At 40.4% G+C, this 17177-nt stretch overlaps 1 protein-coding gene across 5 annotated transcripts in view; it reads right to left on the bottom strand.

Annotated features, from left to right (window-relative positions):
* Window positions 1-17177, bottom strand: part of PTPRM (protein tyrosine phosphatase receptor type M) — a 527195-nt gene that overhangs the window by 58532 nt on the left and 451486 nt on the right. For all 5 annotated transcript variants that reach the window (XM_063130578.1, XM_063130575.1, XM_063130573.1 and 2 more), the window contains one exon: window positions 14102-14189. In XM_063130578.1, the coding sequence (XP_062986648.1) occupies window positions 14102-14189 (88 nt within the window). The remainder of the gene's footprint in view (window positions 1-14101; window positions 14190-17177) is intronic.

The raw sequence follows: 17177 nt of genomic DNA on the forward strand, positions 1-17177 counted from the left end.
AAAACAAGTCACAGTTTTTGATCTGTTGTTTCTCCTCAGGGGTTGAATAAAACCTTGAGGACAAAAATTATCTAAACAGTTGTTTGATCTTTCATATTCTACAAGTGTGCTTTCTAACAGAGCTTAGGTTAGCTAGCTCTCCAACCTACTGCCCTCCAGATGTTTTGTACTACAACTTCCAGCATTCCTGACCATTGGTTGGGGTTGGTGGGAGTTGAAGTCCAAAACATCTGGAGGGCACCAGGTTGGGGAAGACTGGTTTAGAGTGAACCACCAAAATTGGACTTACATACAGTCCTAAATTACAAACCCATTTTTCTGAGATTACTGATGCTTATTGTTTGTGTAAGGTAAATAGCTGTCATTTGCTTGCCCTTTGTGAACCACCATATTTTCTGCAACTTGCAAGACCATTGTAAAGATTTCTGAATAAGAAGTCAATTCCTTATGCACTCCCCAGAGGCCGTTCTGTGTACGCTAACCGGAAGAGTGACATGTCAGGACATGAACAGAATGGGAAATATTCCAAGGTAATGGGCATTGCTAGATTGTGGCTGTTTCGTGTTACTGAGATGTTGGTTGGCCAAAATGTTATATACAGCAGACGTTATATTTCATTACAATGGGAAAGACTGCTCCATGCATAGGTCAGTCCCCATGTATACCATCTATACTGTGTAGAGACTTCCCATGCCTGTATCAGTGTTACCAAAACCTTTCAAATGGCTTTCTGCATGTGGCAATCAAGTGGTTTAGCTCAGTGGTAGAGCATACAAACAGTCGCAGGTTCAGTCTTTGGCATTTCCTGATAGGACTCGGAAAGACTACTCTCTGAAACCCAGGAGAGCCACTTCCTCTGAGTGTAGGCAATCCTGAGGTATATGGGCCAATGGTCTAAGGGCATTGCTAGACCTGCCGGGATAAGCCGGCAGGGAGGCGGTGCGACGGTGCGCTGACGTTAGCGCACGCCGCCCCAGCTTCCAGACGCGGGAAGCGCAGGGACATCGGGATCCCTGCAGCATCCGCCATTTTTTTCTAAGTTTAAAGGGACCACGTGCGGCCCGAAGACTCCAGACCAGGTAAGTCCGGTTTTTAAAAAAAACTAAGCCCCCCCAAGACATACCCCACCCCACCCTGCCCTCCCCATCCCTGATGCCTGTGCCATCCGCCCTCCCTGTCCCCGGCCTTGCCCGGGCGGCAGCGCCCGCCGCTCTCTCTCTCACCTGCCCTCCCCCCTTGCCATCCCCGATGCCTGCTCTCCCCCCTCCTGCCGGGTCCGGCCTTTCCCCTCCGCCCCGATGGGCACAGCGCCGCTGTGCCCAGTCTGCGGCTTTTTGCGGCTACTCGCGAGTAAGCGAGTATTTATTTATTTATTTATTTATTACATTTTTATACCGCCCAATAGCCGAAGCTCTCTGGGCGGTTCACAAATATTAAAACCATCATAAAACAACCAACAAGTTAAAAATACAAATACAAAATACAATATAAAAAGCACAACCAGGATAAAACCACGCAGCAAAATTGATATAAGGTTAAAATACAGAGTTAAAACAGTATAATTTAAATTTAAGTTAAAATTAAGTGTTAAAATACTGAGTAAATAAAAAGGTCTTCAGCTGGCGACGAAAGGAGTACAGTGTAGGCGCCAGGCGGACCTCTCTGGGGAGCTCATTCCACAACCGGGGTGCCACAGCGGAGAAAGCCCTCCTCCTAGTAGCCACCTGCCTCACTTCCTTTGGCAGGGGCTCACGGAGAAGGGCCCCTGTAGATGATCTTAAGGTCCGGGTAGGTACATATGGGAGGAGGCGTTCCTTCAAATAACATGGCCCCAAACCGTTTAGGGCTTTAGCCGCAAAAAGCCACGGAAGTCTCTAGACGTTCTGCAGCTCCGGCCTCAGGCCGGAGCTGCAGAAAAGGCGTGCTATAAGCGACTTTGCTTATGGCACGTTAGAGGAGGCTTCAGTGCGGCCTGGGGCCGGATTCCCCTGTGCGTCATGTGGAAGCACAGCAGGGAAACCGAGTCAGAAGGCACGCTAAGGCCTCGTCTAGGAAGGCCCTAACTCAGTATAAGGCAATTTCCTATGTCTTGATTGACAAGCATCGAAGTAATACTGAGCATGTGTCAACTTTGCAACACACACATTTACCTGACAACATTTTCCTCCTGCAGCTTTATGTGAGTGCAAAAGGAGAGTTTTAATTTGGTATTGACAATGGATATCTTTGGAAAAGGTCTTCATTTTTCTCTATTGTATGTTTTGCAATCTTGTGGGTGAACAGAAAGCACACTCCAGAGCAGAACAGGCCCATAGGACAAAGAATAAAATCACTATCCTTAATAATGTGAAAAGTGTTCAAATTGCTATTTGTTCATACAAGGCTGAGCCCTATATTGTCACAAAAAACATTTTCTTGAAATTGTGCCTGTGCTTGGGGATGGGGTTGTAATTTAGACTGTAAAAATTGCTGATATCAACTAGTCAAATATTGCTGTGTTTTCAAATTGCAATAACATTTAAATAATAAAAAAGAGAAACCAATTACTTGTATCGAGTTTACCAGACTTCTCTAGAAGTTCAAAAAGATTGTAAAGCAAAGATAAGACATAAGAAACTCTGGGGGAAACGAATACTAAATGTATTCTTTTGCATTCTAAAAATCACATCTGATTTAGTCTGTGGTTAACTACAGTCTGAGGTAAAATAAAGAAATATTCATTTTGTTTGTCCATGCCCCCTTTATTCCTCACCACTTTCCCCCCTTTTAATCAAGTAGTGACTCTCTCAGGTAAGAAGAGATGGTGTCATTCTAAAATATTGCATCTACTAGCATCATGGACAGTGTCTCTGGAATGTAATTTGTGTGTCTGATTCCACAGGTCTTTCTCATGATACTGCACTCGATCCAGACTCTGGGTGCTTCTTCGAGATGAGACTTTTATGGCGCTGTCATTGCCCTGCTTATTCATGAAGTTTTATGGGGATTCCAAATTATGTTGTCTTTAATGTATAACCCTTCCTGCTTTTTCTGTCTTTTCTCCTACCAGTTAAGTCACAAAAGATGAACAAGCTGCACAATGCCTTCTAGTTGTTAGTGCTATGACCCCTCTGTCTGGAAACCCCTTCTCTTTCAGCTGGTGGAAGGGACTCAGATCCAGTGGAGGCTTCCGTTGAAGGAAGGATGCCATTTTTGCTGATTCCCCATTCCCTCTGCAGCCTATCCCATTACTCCCCCCACACTTCCAGAGCATCCCCCAACCCTACAGAGTTGACTTTCAGGAGGTAAGGGTAGTGAGCAGGAGGGATATAAAATTCACCCCCTTCTCCCTCCAGAAAGAGTGTCCCATGAGCAGAGTTCTACTCACAGGAACTCTGGATCCAAACTACTGTGTTTAAATGACTGATACATTGTGGAAATTGTTCTGAGTAGGTGTCGGGGGAAAGATTATTGCTTTTAATGTATTTGGCCATACGCTTACCAAGTACATAATTAATAAGGAACCCAGAAAAATATCAAGATAAAATCATGGCATTCCAACTGTTTTCAGTGATGATGGTGGTTGTTTTAGAGATGTCCATATTCTCCTTCTAAACTGTATAAAAGGTATAAAAATGTACGGGGAACCTGCTGGAAATGTGAAGAGCAAGAAGGAACACTTTATCAGAGAAAAGTTAACATCTAGGTTTATAACTGAATAGAAACCGCTTATAGGCTTTTTGCAGGGACTAGAAAAAAATAACTTGTTTATCTGTGGATTCAATGAATGAGAAGAAAATGTTAAAATGAAAGTAAGAGAGAAATTCTTTTTAATTATAGAGTAAGAGAAAATATTGTTACATATTTTTTGCTGTGGAGGGAATTGGAAGTCCATCTTAATTGTGTATGTTTTTTATGTTTGCTATGTTGATTTTTTATTTTATGTTCTGTAATGTTTATGTGTTTGTTTGTGTATTAGAAAATAATAAAACATTTAAAAGGCAAGAGATGTCCATATTGTTCTCCAGTTGTGATTAACTAAATACCCTCCACTAAAACCAATCTGTAAGCCATGTTGAATTCAGGTTCAGTTGGAATGTGGGTGATTTTGTACACCTTTAAGAGTAGTTTAAGGGTGTTTTCTTTGTTTTGTGCTCAACTGTAAGTAGGTTCTGCTGGAAAAACTCAAGATATTTATAGAACTCTCTACTCCAGGAGTATCAAAAATCCCAGGCCGAATCTGGCCCAACTGAAATCCCAATCTGGCCCATTGGGGTTCCTCAGATAGCCATGTCTCTTTTCCGTGGCCCTTCCTCTTTCCCAGAATTCTCTATCATTTGGTGTTTCCCACCTTTTGTCCACTTCCCCAACCCCCATTCTAAAACCTTGAAATGCCTCTCTTAAGGCCTAGGCCTCAGCTAGACCAGGGGGTTGATCCGTGACAATTTCATGATTTTATGATTGCGAGATCGTTGCACTGGTCTACACATGGCACGCAACATCACAGCTGCCATTTTTTTGGTTTTAAACAAGACTTCTTCTTTTTTTTAAAAAAAAATCCCCGCTCCCACCCCCAATGGGTGCAGAGCTCCTGAGTAACTGTGAGGAGCTGGGATAAACCGCGATGCCCGCACACATGTTCCGCGGTCTCGGGATCAGCCTGAGACTGTGGAAAAAGCAGGCTCAAGGGTGAGGGCGAGATCCCGGGGCAAGGGAGGATTCATCCCTCCCTGATCCCGGGATCCCCTGTACGTCATGTGAACGCACAGGGACGATCCCAGGGATCGCCCCGGGATATCACCCCATCTAGCTATGGCCTTAGTTGCCGGCAGTAAGAGCTTTAAGCTAAAACAGCTGAAATTTTGCCCCTGCATTTTTTTGCCTTCAGCAAAATCAATGAATGTGTGCCCGAAAGCTTCTCTGGAACTGAATTTGCCCCTTGGGCTGAAAGAGGTTTACTACTCCTGCTTTACCCTCTGGTATTTGGCCTTAGTTATTTAGTAAACAATTCTCCAGAAAAACTAGCTTCTTAGCTGTGTTGACTCTGTAAGACAAACAGGACTTCAAATATGTAAACGCCCTTTTGCTAAAGCAAGCATATATGACTGTGACTGCACCAAGGCATTAGTTCCACACTCTTTAAAAACCCTATATTTACATAGTTCTTTTCCAGAGGAAACCACTTTTTAACAAGCATTTCCTTGTTCATACTTATCTTTTCTTTCCTATGACATTTTGTAATTTTGGAAAACTATAGCAAAGACTAAAATAACCCAAACTCAATGCTACCAAAGTTTCTTGTTTCTCAATGTTTATGGAGAAATGGTGTGTGTGTGTGTGTGTGTGTGTGTGTGTGTGTGTGCATAAAGAGTGAGAGAGCAGAAGAATCTGAAGGGCAGCAAGTGAAAAGAGCTTTTATGTTGCTTTATGCTGGCTCTATATTCTGTTGGTAATTACATGTTGTGTTAAAAAGGAACATGATGATGCTGGTATTGAAGTATTTTACCTCTATTTCACTATGCCGAAGCCAATTTGAGAGTAGCAAGTTGTGGCACTTGTAAGTTTGTGAATGGGCCTATCACTTTGGTTTTATAGAACATGATACATAATGGGAGACCAAAAAGACTAAGCTTAGTGGCCCTTAATGACTTAACATTTCTTGGAATGTTACATTCTTTAGGTAGAGAGGATTAAGAAACAGCTTATAGTTTAAATTTGGGCAGAGACAGGCACTCAGCAAAGAAGGGATGCTGCAGGGAGTCCATGCTGCTGTTCTTTGGGGATCTGACGCAGAACTAAGAACTGCAGTGCCTACTCTAGGGGTCGGATAACTTCCATTACGTTCCGCTTCTATATGTGTAAATAAACCGATTATTACAAATGACACCATAAATCTTTTGAATGGAGGGTGAGTTGCTTCTATAGTTTAAACTCTTTGCCTATTAAGTTATATTTCTTTAAAACAAAGCACAGCCCTGATTAGAAGGAAGCTTGTCATATTTTATTCTTTGTACTACAATAGTGATGCCAACAAAAAGGATAATTTTACATGCCTCTGTGGTAAGAATTCTCCGCTGACCTATCTTCTCAGACATTTATACTCTTTACAAGCAAATAGCTTGTTCAACATGCCCTTATTTTATTCACTATGTCATGTTCTCTGCTGTAAGTACACCTAGCATCAGCCCAAAGTTACATTTCAAATCTGTTTAATTCTGTCTCTGAAAACGTTCCACCTTTGTGTAACCCCTACGCTAGGAGGGTCCTTCGTTTAAATCAAGAGCTCTCCAGATAAGGGGCTGGGAAACCTTTAAATGCTTTCTTCCTAGCAAACAAGGCCTTAAATACATAACGGCTATTTATGTGGGTGATCTTTGGAATGAGTCTTCAAGGGGGTGGAATACTATGCCACTTTCCGATCTGTGTGGTTAATTAAAACTCTGATCCAATAGGAAATTAAGGCTGCAATCCAAAGCACCCTTATCTAGGAGCAAGCTTTACAATACCCGTGGAAGATGTGCCAATGTGCCATGATTGATTGTAAGACACATGAGGTAATGAGGTCATAGACTGTGTTGATTACATAGAAAGTGGGTCTGAGCTCTATTTGAATGTCTGTAGTTTTGCTGACTAAAGAAAGTTTTTAAAGACACTATAATCATGCTTCAGGTTATCTTTGCTTTCTAGTTATAGGGAACTTAACTAAGCCTGTCTTGAAAAATGGATGTGTAACTGCCACTGTGCTTTGGCCACCAATTCCTTGTCTGTCTGATACTGGCTCGTAGATTACGGTAGTACTGAGATATAATATACAAAGCATCCTCCCATACCAATGCTCGGTACTTTTAAAACAAAGCAAGCACTTAATTATAATGCATGAATCAAAAATTCTTGTTCAAACCAGTATATATTTTTTCCTAACGTATTCGACTGATCTTACATAGCTGGAGGGCTGATTCTCTGGTTTAAGATTTTACTTCAGACTTCATGCTTACTGTTAACAATTTCCTCAATAATTTTTAAAGATTCTTTATTCAAGTTTACTGTCAGCGAGATATACTTTGGGGAACTGCCCTCTATTATGGTGTCAAATCTAATTTCACATTGGATCACAGTATAGAACATCTATGCCTTTAGAATTACTTTTATGATCAAACTCAGTTTACACATTCGTGACCAACAGTAAATTATTTCTTTAATAGTCTGCTGCAAGCATTCAAGCGCATGCTGTTGATGCACCTTGAAAAGTATGGTTGTTTTCAAAGGATACAGGACACCCACGAACTGAACAAATACGCCTTTTAACATCACTTCAGGTGACTAAAGACCATGAAGTCCCCAATTACCTTTAAAATTCCCAACTAATGTTGCTGTTATTAGACTATTATTGTAGTTGGGGTTTTAAAAGATGTATGAACAACAAACGTGAATTATTGAAACCCCACAAATTAACAAATGATAGGGTTCTACAGGTGTTCAGTGACAGTAAGGTTGATATAAAAGGTGGAATCTATAGCCAAAGCAATTTGTAACGTAAGGCAAACAGGCAAGCAATCTGTTGAATGGAGTCAGATTAGGTAAAAGATCAAATAAAACCCATAGGTAGATAAATTGGAAGCAAATGTAAGGACCTTTGGGAAATTTGCAAAGATATAATTGTAATCAAGGAACAAGGGATATTTTTTATTAATTTACTGCATTTCTGAATTTCAGTAGACTGGCTTCTCATGGGAAGTTGAGCCCCCGCAGCAAGATAGCCAGGAAGTTATATATATGGAAGAATGGTATGCTACTGGAATCTGTAACTCTCTTAATGTCTTTACTCAGCAGATATATCCAGCTTCTGGCTGGCCTAAAGTACCTGCAATCTCCTGTGACCTGTTGTACCCATAAGTGCCCAGAGTAATGACGGCCCAAGAAACTATTCTGCCAGAGGCAAAGTATAAAATAGTGCCTGGCAGCCATTCCATTTTCAGAAGCCAATCAGACTGGCAATTGAATCAACATTAGTGAGGGAGCTGCATTCTCTACTTCACTTGAGTGTAAGAGGGTAGCTTTGTGAGCTCAGGATATGGCATGTATAGCTTTGGCCTTCAGTACCTCACTTCTGCTCTCTGGCATTTGCCACCTGAGGTGTCTGCCTCACTTTGCCTAATAGTAGGACCAGCTCTGCTGCTTCCAGTTCCCCAGGAGGTCAAGAACCATGGCACCTGACAGACCTAGAGTATTCCTTCACTGTTACTTCACCTAGAGCACAAAAAAGCATCTAGTTTTATATTGCTTATATAAATCGTAATGAGTATTCATTTCAAATCAAACCCAAGTGATTAAAACCATATTCTATTCTCCCTAGATGTAGTAGAGTTTATTGTACCTTCTTGACTCATTCACCAAACTTGCCAATCCTACCAAACATCCACACATGGACCTAACACTTGAATAGGCCGTATGTGTGAAAGAATTGATTTGCATAGGTGCAATTCACCTACTTCATTTCCAGATCATGCTTTTCAAACCTAATGTTATACCCTTGTGCGGACGTTTAGCTGGATAGGTGTGTCCACTGGGCACAGAAGAAATAGTCCCTTCTCAACCATAGGTTGGCTGAAAATCACGGAACAAATATCATCCAATGCAGGGCTTTTTATGATAAAAAGCCACACAGATGTCTTCAAATTCATGAAATGCCAAATACCATTTTCAGCCTGCACAGCTGGATTGAAATTTCAACCTGATAAAATGCTGGATTCTCATGTGTCCTCACTTCATCTCTGCCACCGTACCAGCCAGATGAAGTAATGAATGAGCTATGCTGTTCTGCAATTATTTGAACATGGGACTTCTCTGATCACATGATCTGCTCCCCACCCCCACCCTAGAGTTAAGTCAAGTCAACACAGTAAAAGACAATTCACTTGTTATTATCTTTCTGTGGTAAGGAGTTGAGGTGGAGGAAAGGTGTGCAGGTGTGCGGATACGAAATGTTAGAGATAATTATATTTCTCTCACATTTCTCTCACATAAATATAGAGAACAATCTATATTTATTTTATTTATTTATTACATTTCTATACCACCCAATAGCCAAAGCTCTCTTGGCTGTTCACACACACATATATCTTGTTAATAGTTTCTGTTCTGGTAGCTTGTATTTTTTTAAATTGTCCTTTATAAGATTTTTGTTTTAAGTAGAGCAACCTGAAGCGTTATCTCCTGAGTAATATTAGCCCTGTTCAGACATTATCTTCCAGACATTCTTGGAATGCATGGAAGGGTGAGCTTTGGGAACTCGATGTAATGGGAAATTTACAATTAAATACAATTAAGGGAAGAAAGAATATGAATTGATGCATTTTGTTCAATATTGCTATCTTCTTTTTATTTATTTTTGTAAAGGTCATGAACGCGGATATGTTAACAAAGATCTAAAGATAAATGAATAATTGAATACTTCTAAAGCTATTTAGGTTTTTTTTGTATTAATAGTCTGTATCATTCATTTTTGAATGTCTGTATTTTTGGGGAAATTCTATAAACAGATCAATAAAATTTAATTTAAAAAAATTATGACCATGTGTGAGCGTCATCACACTGGGGGAAATCACATTTCCTTACCGTCGCTTCTCTGCACTTCCTCATTCTTCCCGGAGGGGAAAGAGGAAGTAAACAAAGACCATATGGCCTATTCAGAGGGTGTTTTTATCGTGCGGCTTTTCCTGCATACAGCAGGAGATTGTGGCACATTCCATTTTTTAAAAAAGTTGGATTGAAAGGGGTCTGTTTTGCTACGGAAAAACAAGTGGAAGGAGCAGGGGGTGGACATCATCTAAGGATGCACACACATCTGTGTGTGTGTGTGTGTGTGTATGTGTGTGCACATTTTAGGAGTCCAAGATTTTAATATTTAATTATGAAACTTCTAAAATTAAGAAATTTCAGATTCAAACTCAGTAAATTCAGCTAACCTTCAAAGGCACTCAAAATTCCATTTAAGTTCTCATAAGAATAGTGATGCTGTCAACTTTAGCCTAGCAATCTATCTCTCATAGTGGCCAGCTAGATACTCAAGGATGTTCAAGATGACAAATGCATGTTTTAATATCTAACATCTCTGAACAAAAAAGGTTTACTTAATTCTAGGCTAATACACCCATATTCACAGTCATATGGAGCTCCATCACACCGATGGTTAACACGTTCCCTATCTTCGCTTCTCCACCCGTGTTTTCGTTCTTCAGTTACTTTCTCTTTCAAAAGAGAAAGTACACAATGAGCACGAGGCCCATTGTTCTAATGGGTTCTAAAAGGCCCACTGTTCTAATGGTGCTGCTTCTCCTGCACACAGTGGGAGAGAGCAGCAATTCCGAGTTTAAAAAACATCGGACTTAATGAGGTTTCTTTTTGTCGGGCGAGGAAGGCCAGAAGGGGCAGGAGGCATGCAGGAGGCAGATTACGTCATGTGAGGGACCAGAGCAAACTCCGTGAGTCCCCAGTAACGAGCGTGTAATAAAACACGTGTCGGATGGAATTTATCATCTATCATGGAGGGGTAGCACTTCTTTTGAAAGAACTGGTATGTAGCTCAGATATGCTCCTGAGCCTGCTCCTGGAAGATCAGGTGGCAAAGATGTCTGAGAGTGCCTTTGCCTAGTTTCAGCTGGTGTCCTAAATGCACCCATTTTGGGGGAGGAAAATCTGGCCACAGGCTTAATCACCTCCCATTTACATAACCATAACATTCTCTATGTGGAACTGCCTTGAAAAGTGTTTGGAAAAAGCTACTGCAAAATGCAGTAGCCAGACATTTTTCAGGAGACCGTATAAAACTGGTCTTGGTCCAACTTCATTGGCTCCCAGTTTGTTTCCGGGCACAATTCGAGGTGCTGGTTCTGATCTGTAAAGCCTTAAACAGTTTGGGGCCAGGATATCTGAAGGACCTGCCTATAATTTACAAACTTCATTGGTGACACTGCTATATGTCCCACCATCTAAAGGGGCTACATTGGTGCTACTTCTGACAGGACCTTTTCTGTAGCAGCAACCTGATTATGGATCTCTATTATGCTTTTGTCAGGCAGGAAAGACTATTCAGTTCTGTCAGACTCTTACTGGTTTTAATGTTTTATGTCACACTTTAGTTCTATTGCAGTTTGAATATTTGTACTCTTGTGTTTATTTTTTAATTTTTTTTGTTACGTAGAAGTTTTATGCAGTTCCTATTGTAGTTTCATTGTACATCACCCTGGGTGCCTGATAGGCAAAGGGTGTGATTCATAAATTTATTAAATAAATGTTAAATAATAACATCCATTATTTTATTTTATCTATTTTTAAATCCATTTAAATTATTGATCATAAATATTCTGTGGCATAGTTCAGTGGCATGTTGCACAAATAACTGCATTATTATTTCTTTTGCTCTATCAATCCATTACTTTGGTTCTAGCATTATGGGCTAATATATTTTATTTACTCACTCTGTGTACATAATTCATAGTTTTATCAACTCCTATCAAGTCCTCCCTCAATCATTTTTTTCTGAACTAAAAAATCCCAAGCACTTAAGTCTTCACTAATTTGTATTATTCCAGGTTTATATTGACAACCCAAACACACAGTTCCTCCTTTGCTAAATATTGATGACATTAAAATTAAATTGAAATCCCAGTGATCAAAGTAACATTTGCTGCTCTTAAAGTCTTCAATACAGTTTGTAAATTGCAATTGATCTGTGCATCTAATATTTTCTCTTGTTTTCCCTTTGCTACTCATCACTAATCTGTAGATCTCACTCTTAGCTTAAAGCGAGGAGCTCAGAGTGACAGGATGCGTAGAGGTAGCTGATACAGCTAAGACTTGACAAGAATTGAGTTATCTAAGGTCCCTAATGAGATAATAAAAGTTCATAAAGGAAGAGGAAACAAATATTTCTGTATAATATATATTTTTTAAAATTCCATTTTTGCTCGGAGCATAATTTTAGTTAAGCAATAGATACGATAATCTCTTTTTAAAAGTATTATGTCATGCCCCAAAGGACAGTCTTTATTTTACAAAGAATGCATCTTTTATTGTATTTATCTACAGAAGCTCTTAAAGGTCAGAAAACATCAATTAAACTAGTCTGCTAGCTTCAAACTGCACACTTCTGCTGATGCGTCACAGGTTTACACAAACCTCTAGCCACACTGGGCCCAACCCAGTGAAAGATAGGCACTTCTGAGGACCAAACTAGATGGGCAGGCTAATTGTGTGTACCTTAAGCCTGTGTTCGCCCCAGTGACATACAGAGCAGGACAGGGGCGGGGCGGGAGGGGTGGTTACACAAAAAGAGCTGCAATGGGAGGAAAAGGCAGCTTCTCTCCTAGCTAACCTTGCTGCACTGAACTGCCTTTTCACAGCTGCCCCCAGCCTAGTTTCAAGACCCGAAGTGAGCAGGGCAAAGAGAAGATTGCTTCAAATCTACAGAACATGATGAAGTAAGATGGAGAACAGGCAGTTTTTGCTCCCCTCCTCTGCTTGCCTCTTTTTGTATAATGAGTAGACCGCCCCTGCCCCTACTTATAATTGATTGGACTGAAGAAACACCCGAATGTCCCACACATCTCCTTAGGCTCTAAAAGTCCCACTGAAATAAATGGAAGTAACGTAGGCCGTTAAAATGCTTAAGTAGGGGCTATGTGTGTCTCACTTTCACTGCGGGCTCATCTACACCAAGCAGGATATTCCACTATGAAAGCAGTATATAAAAGGCAGGAGCCATACCAAACAATATATAGCGGTATGAAAGCGGTATATGGTATGTGTCAAAGGGCCCCAACAGTTGTCAGTGCACTTCAACACCGCTATAAAGCAGCTATGTGGCTCCTGCCTTTTAAATACCGCTTTCATAGTGGAATATCCTGCTTGGTATAGATGTGCCCTGCATTTCCCTTTCTATTCTCACATCAAAACACTTATTTGGAGGTGTGTACACATGTAATAACTTGTTCATGTTTCAACTGTAATGCTTTCAAGACAGGAAACTATCTTCTGGTTATTTGTTTTGTGCAAACGTGGCAGATCCTAGGGTTTAGATGTAAAAATACTCAGCGAAATCCACTGTTGTGTGGGAGGATTTCTGCTCACACAACGGAATTTCATCTCCTGTCCTCCATCATGCAGCCCTCCATGACACCCCAAAATATGTTTTGGAGCATCCCCTAAACCTCTGGAGAAAATTCTGAGGGCCCACAGAGAGGTGCAGGAGAGTTGTCCCTTTACCATTACACTGACAGAAGCCATTCCATCGATAGGAGGGTCTCATTGGATATTGATATCATCATCATCATCATCATCATCATCATCATCATCATCATCATCATCAGTTTTATCCCATTCTTCCTCTAAGCTGCTCAGTCCTCATCCAACATACTAATCATTTCCCCCTCCCATTTGATACTCACAACAAACCTGCCTGGGATGGACAAATTTGATGGTTTTGCCTTCTCCCACATTCACATTTTTAAAAGTTCAAGTTCTTTCTGTCCTTTTTATGAAGAAAGTTGTGGATTTTTGTATGTTCTTACCCAAAAATGAAACTAAATCCTCACCTATCCCTAAACTTTCTGAGGTACACTATGTTGAGAAAGGAAGGCAAGTGTCATGGCTGAACCCATAGCTAGATCTAAACTAATCCTTTTCATTGGCATTGAAGGGCACTGAAACTGTTGGGGCACATTATGAATTCCTTATACTGCTTTTTTATTGATATTGCCTGCTTTTTATTCCGTATTATCCAAAATACCACACGGGATGTCATTGTGTGTCCTATGAGGTATAAATGTGCAAGAGGGATGTAGTGTCACCATGACAGGTTTGCATCCATATGACATGAGGTGTAGAACTGGTCCAAGTCTGCTCGGTCCTAGTCCGACATCCTACATCATACTGGCTCTCTAATAGTACCTACTGCGTTCTAAAGTCTTTTGAATACTCAAGGATTTCTTTCTCCCTTATTTTTTTTTACAGTGGTTAGAGCTCTGTGTTTACTCCAGGCACAGAGGGCTGTATATCGGTGGGCAGTGTTGTCAGTTACTAAAAGGAATTTACACAGTAGTACAATTATGCTGTCAACACTTACATGCAATGATATTCCCATATCTATTCTTCATTCGGTTCTCATCTTTTTTAGCTGAGTCCCATGGTGCAGACTGTCCTTCAAAGAAACTCTGTAGGAAAAAGAAATAGGAAGCAAAAATAACGTTAACAAAAAAATACGTAGCAACTGAAACATTCAAGATAACAGAAAGACACAGGAAGAAAAAACCACAGCAACTCTGAAAAAAATGTAAAGACTACAGAATTGTTATGATTGTTGTTATTTGACATATTATCTGATAACTAATTATATTTCAGGAGCAATTAATAATATTTAATTTTAATATTTAACAGCAAGAACATCCCCATGTCTGTACATCTCCAAGAAGAAGCAAACAGTGTAGTGATGAGATAGTCTGATAGTAAAGAGATGGGCTGAATGGGACACACAGGATAATGACAACCCAAAGAGCTGAAAAGTTTTAGAGACTCATCCTGAAATGTTTTAGGACACTGCTATTAAAACTAAAGTCAAAAGCCGTATCTCATCATATCAGGGATCAGTAAGGCTCAACGTGATGTTTCAATAAACATTCATACTACATGGTCAAATTGAAGTTATGATATACTCCATACATGCCCTAGGCACATACATGTCTTCTGCAGATTGCAAGACTGTCTGTTGGGTCAAATGAAGAATTACCAAACAGAGAAAGCCTGTTTCTCAATTGATTAAAGATGAGATAAAGGCCTAATCTACACCAAGCTGGATATTGCACTATGGGAGTGGCATATAAAAGGCAGGAGCCACACCAAGCAGAATATAGTGGTATGAAAGTGATATATGGTATGTGTTAATGAGCCCCAACAGTTGTCAGTGCACTTCAATACCATTATAAATCAGTAGTGTGGATCCTACCTTTTATATCTCCGTTTCATACCACTTTCATAGCGCAATATCCTGCTTGGTGTAGATTAGGCCATAGTTTTCAATGGCCTCAGCTAGACCTACCAGTCTAGCGCGACGGAGGGGTGAAGATCTTGTGATATTTTTATCGCGAGATCTCCCCCTCTGTTTACATGCAGCGTGTGATGACTTCAGAGGGAGAGGATGTTGTGCCAGCCATTTTTTTTAAAGAGGAAGGAGAGCACAAGCACTCGTGTGCAAAAGGTAAGGTTTTTTTTGCTTTTTTAAAAAATTCCTGCTCCCCCCCACCCCACCCCGATGGGCGCATGTCCCAGCTCCTCGCGAGTAACCGTGAGGAGCTGGGACAACCTGTGACACCTACCCACATGTTCAACGATCTCGGGATCAGCCCAAGACTGCGGAAAAAGCGGGCCTAAAGTGTAGGGCCATATCCTGGGGCAAGGCAGGGATCATCCCTCCCTGATCCTGGGATCCCCTGTGCATCATGTGAACACACAGGGACGATCCCTGGGATAAAACCTCATCTAGCTATGGCCTATGTTGACATTTAGCCCATTTCTTCCTTTATTAGCAAGACTTGTTGATTCTGGAAAATGTATGTAAAAACATAACATGAAATACATTGAACATGTCAACCATTCCCAAAGGAAAAAAAGTCCTTCCTAACCCCGGCATATGATCTAATGAGTCCTATAGCAAACTAGGAAACTTTGTCTTCTCAAGTATAATTTATACAAAGCAAACAGCAGCAACCCCTCCACAACCTCCATTCCCATACTAAGTCTTCCTTAAATGCCACCCCTGCCGCTACCAGTTTCTATTCCACCTTCCACAGCATCTGCTTATATCTGGCAATCAGTCCTTTTGACTAATTCAAAAAACAGAATAAGAACGATTAAGGTTTCCACCCAGCATTGAAGATCTCAAGGCCAATTCAAACATTAATCACTACCATGGTACAGTCTTCAGATAGGAGTGCTTGTACATTAAAACTGTAACCCATGTGAAAAACTTAAATGTTTTCTTTCTGACATGTCATTTTTTTTTACCGAGTCATAATTTTTAACATGCTTTCAAACAAGCACCACCACCTGGCCCATAAAATCTGGGATGTTTTCAAAAGCTGGGCTTTATCTTGCCTCAAGCACAGAATTTTATGGTGGTCCAGGTAACATCGCTTTCCATTTATAACCTTCCCACGTTTTCCCACCACTTCTTACATATTTTTCCTTGCCTGAAAAAAAATCTGTTTAGAAGGTAAAGATGGAATAGGTACAAAATATATCTGTTTTATTTTTATAGTGTTTTTATTGTATTATGTTGTGGGTTACTTTTGTTTTATGCCTCTTATTTCATTTTTATGCCAACCTGATACCCTAGGATGAAGGATGGGTAAATAACAACAACAACAACAACAACAACAACAACAACAACAACAACAGAACAAATGAAACTTAGAACTGTCTGCTTTGCTTCCCAAAATGGAGCTTTGCCCTTTTAAAATGGAGGGCAATAAAGTCAACCTGGTCAAACCATACCAATCATAACCAATTTAGGCAAGGCTCATCATGCCAGGGTTTGAATAAATACAAGCAGATATCTGGTTCTTTCTCCGAGGCAAATGCATAAACTGGAGTAACTACATGGTGTTCTTTTCTTTGAGCAAGCCAGCCCCAATAAGACATAATCCAACAGTGAAGGATGTCCATGAAGATGAAGAGAGAGAGAAAAGGTCAAGTTTTATATAACTGGGAGTACTTGACTAATCAACCTTTCTATAGGTTTTCATCATTTGCATGCAATGGGTGTGCACTTACGTTTTATTAAAATCATTATTTACAATAGCTCATAAGATTATGGATGGAAACCCTGTTTTTCATTATGCTGGTTTAATATGATTTAATCAGGCTAACTTAAGAACTAATTCATTTAGGTTAGGAGTACGCATTTGTCAGTCAGATCCTTAGTTGCCAGAGGGATGGCATTCTCTGATCCAATGGTAGGAATCCAATGGACACCTGCCTAGGAAAAAAAACTCAAGACAGGCTCACTGGCACTAGAGATTATACCCAAAAGGAACCCCCAAAAGCAACTGTTAAACTCTTATCTGATGTACTACGAATTTAAATCTTTAACTTCCCAGGTGAAAGAAACTGTGTTGGAATCCTACTTGAAAGCTGAATATTTAAAT

The sequence above is a fragment of the Elgaria multicarinata genome, chromosome 7, assembly GCF_023053635.1.
Source record: "Elgaria multicarinata webbii isolate HBS135686 ecotype San Diego chromosome 7, rElgMul1.1.pri, whole genome shotgun sequence".
NCBI classification, from domain to species: domain Eukaryota; kingdom Metazoa; phylum Chordata; class Lepidosauria; order Squamata; family Anguidae; genus Elgaria; species Elgaria multicarinata.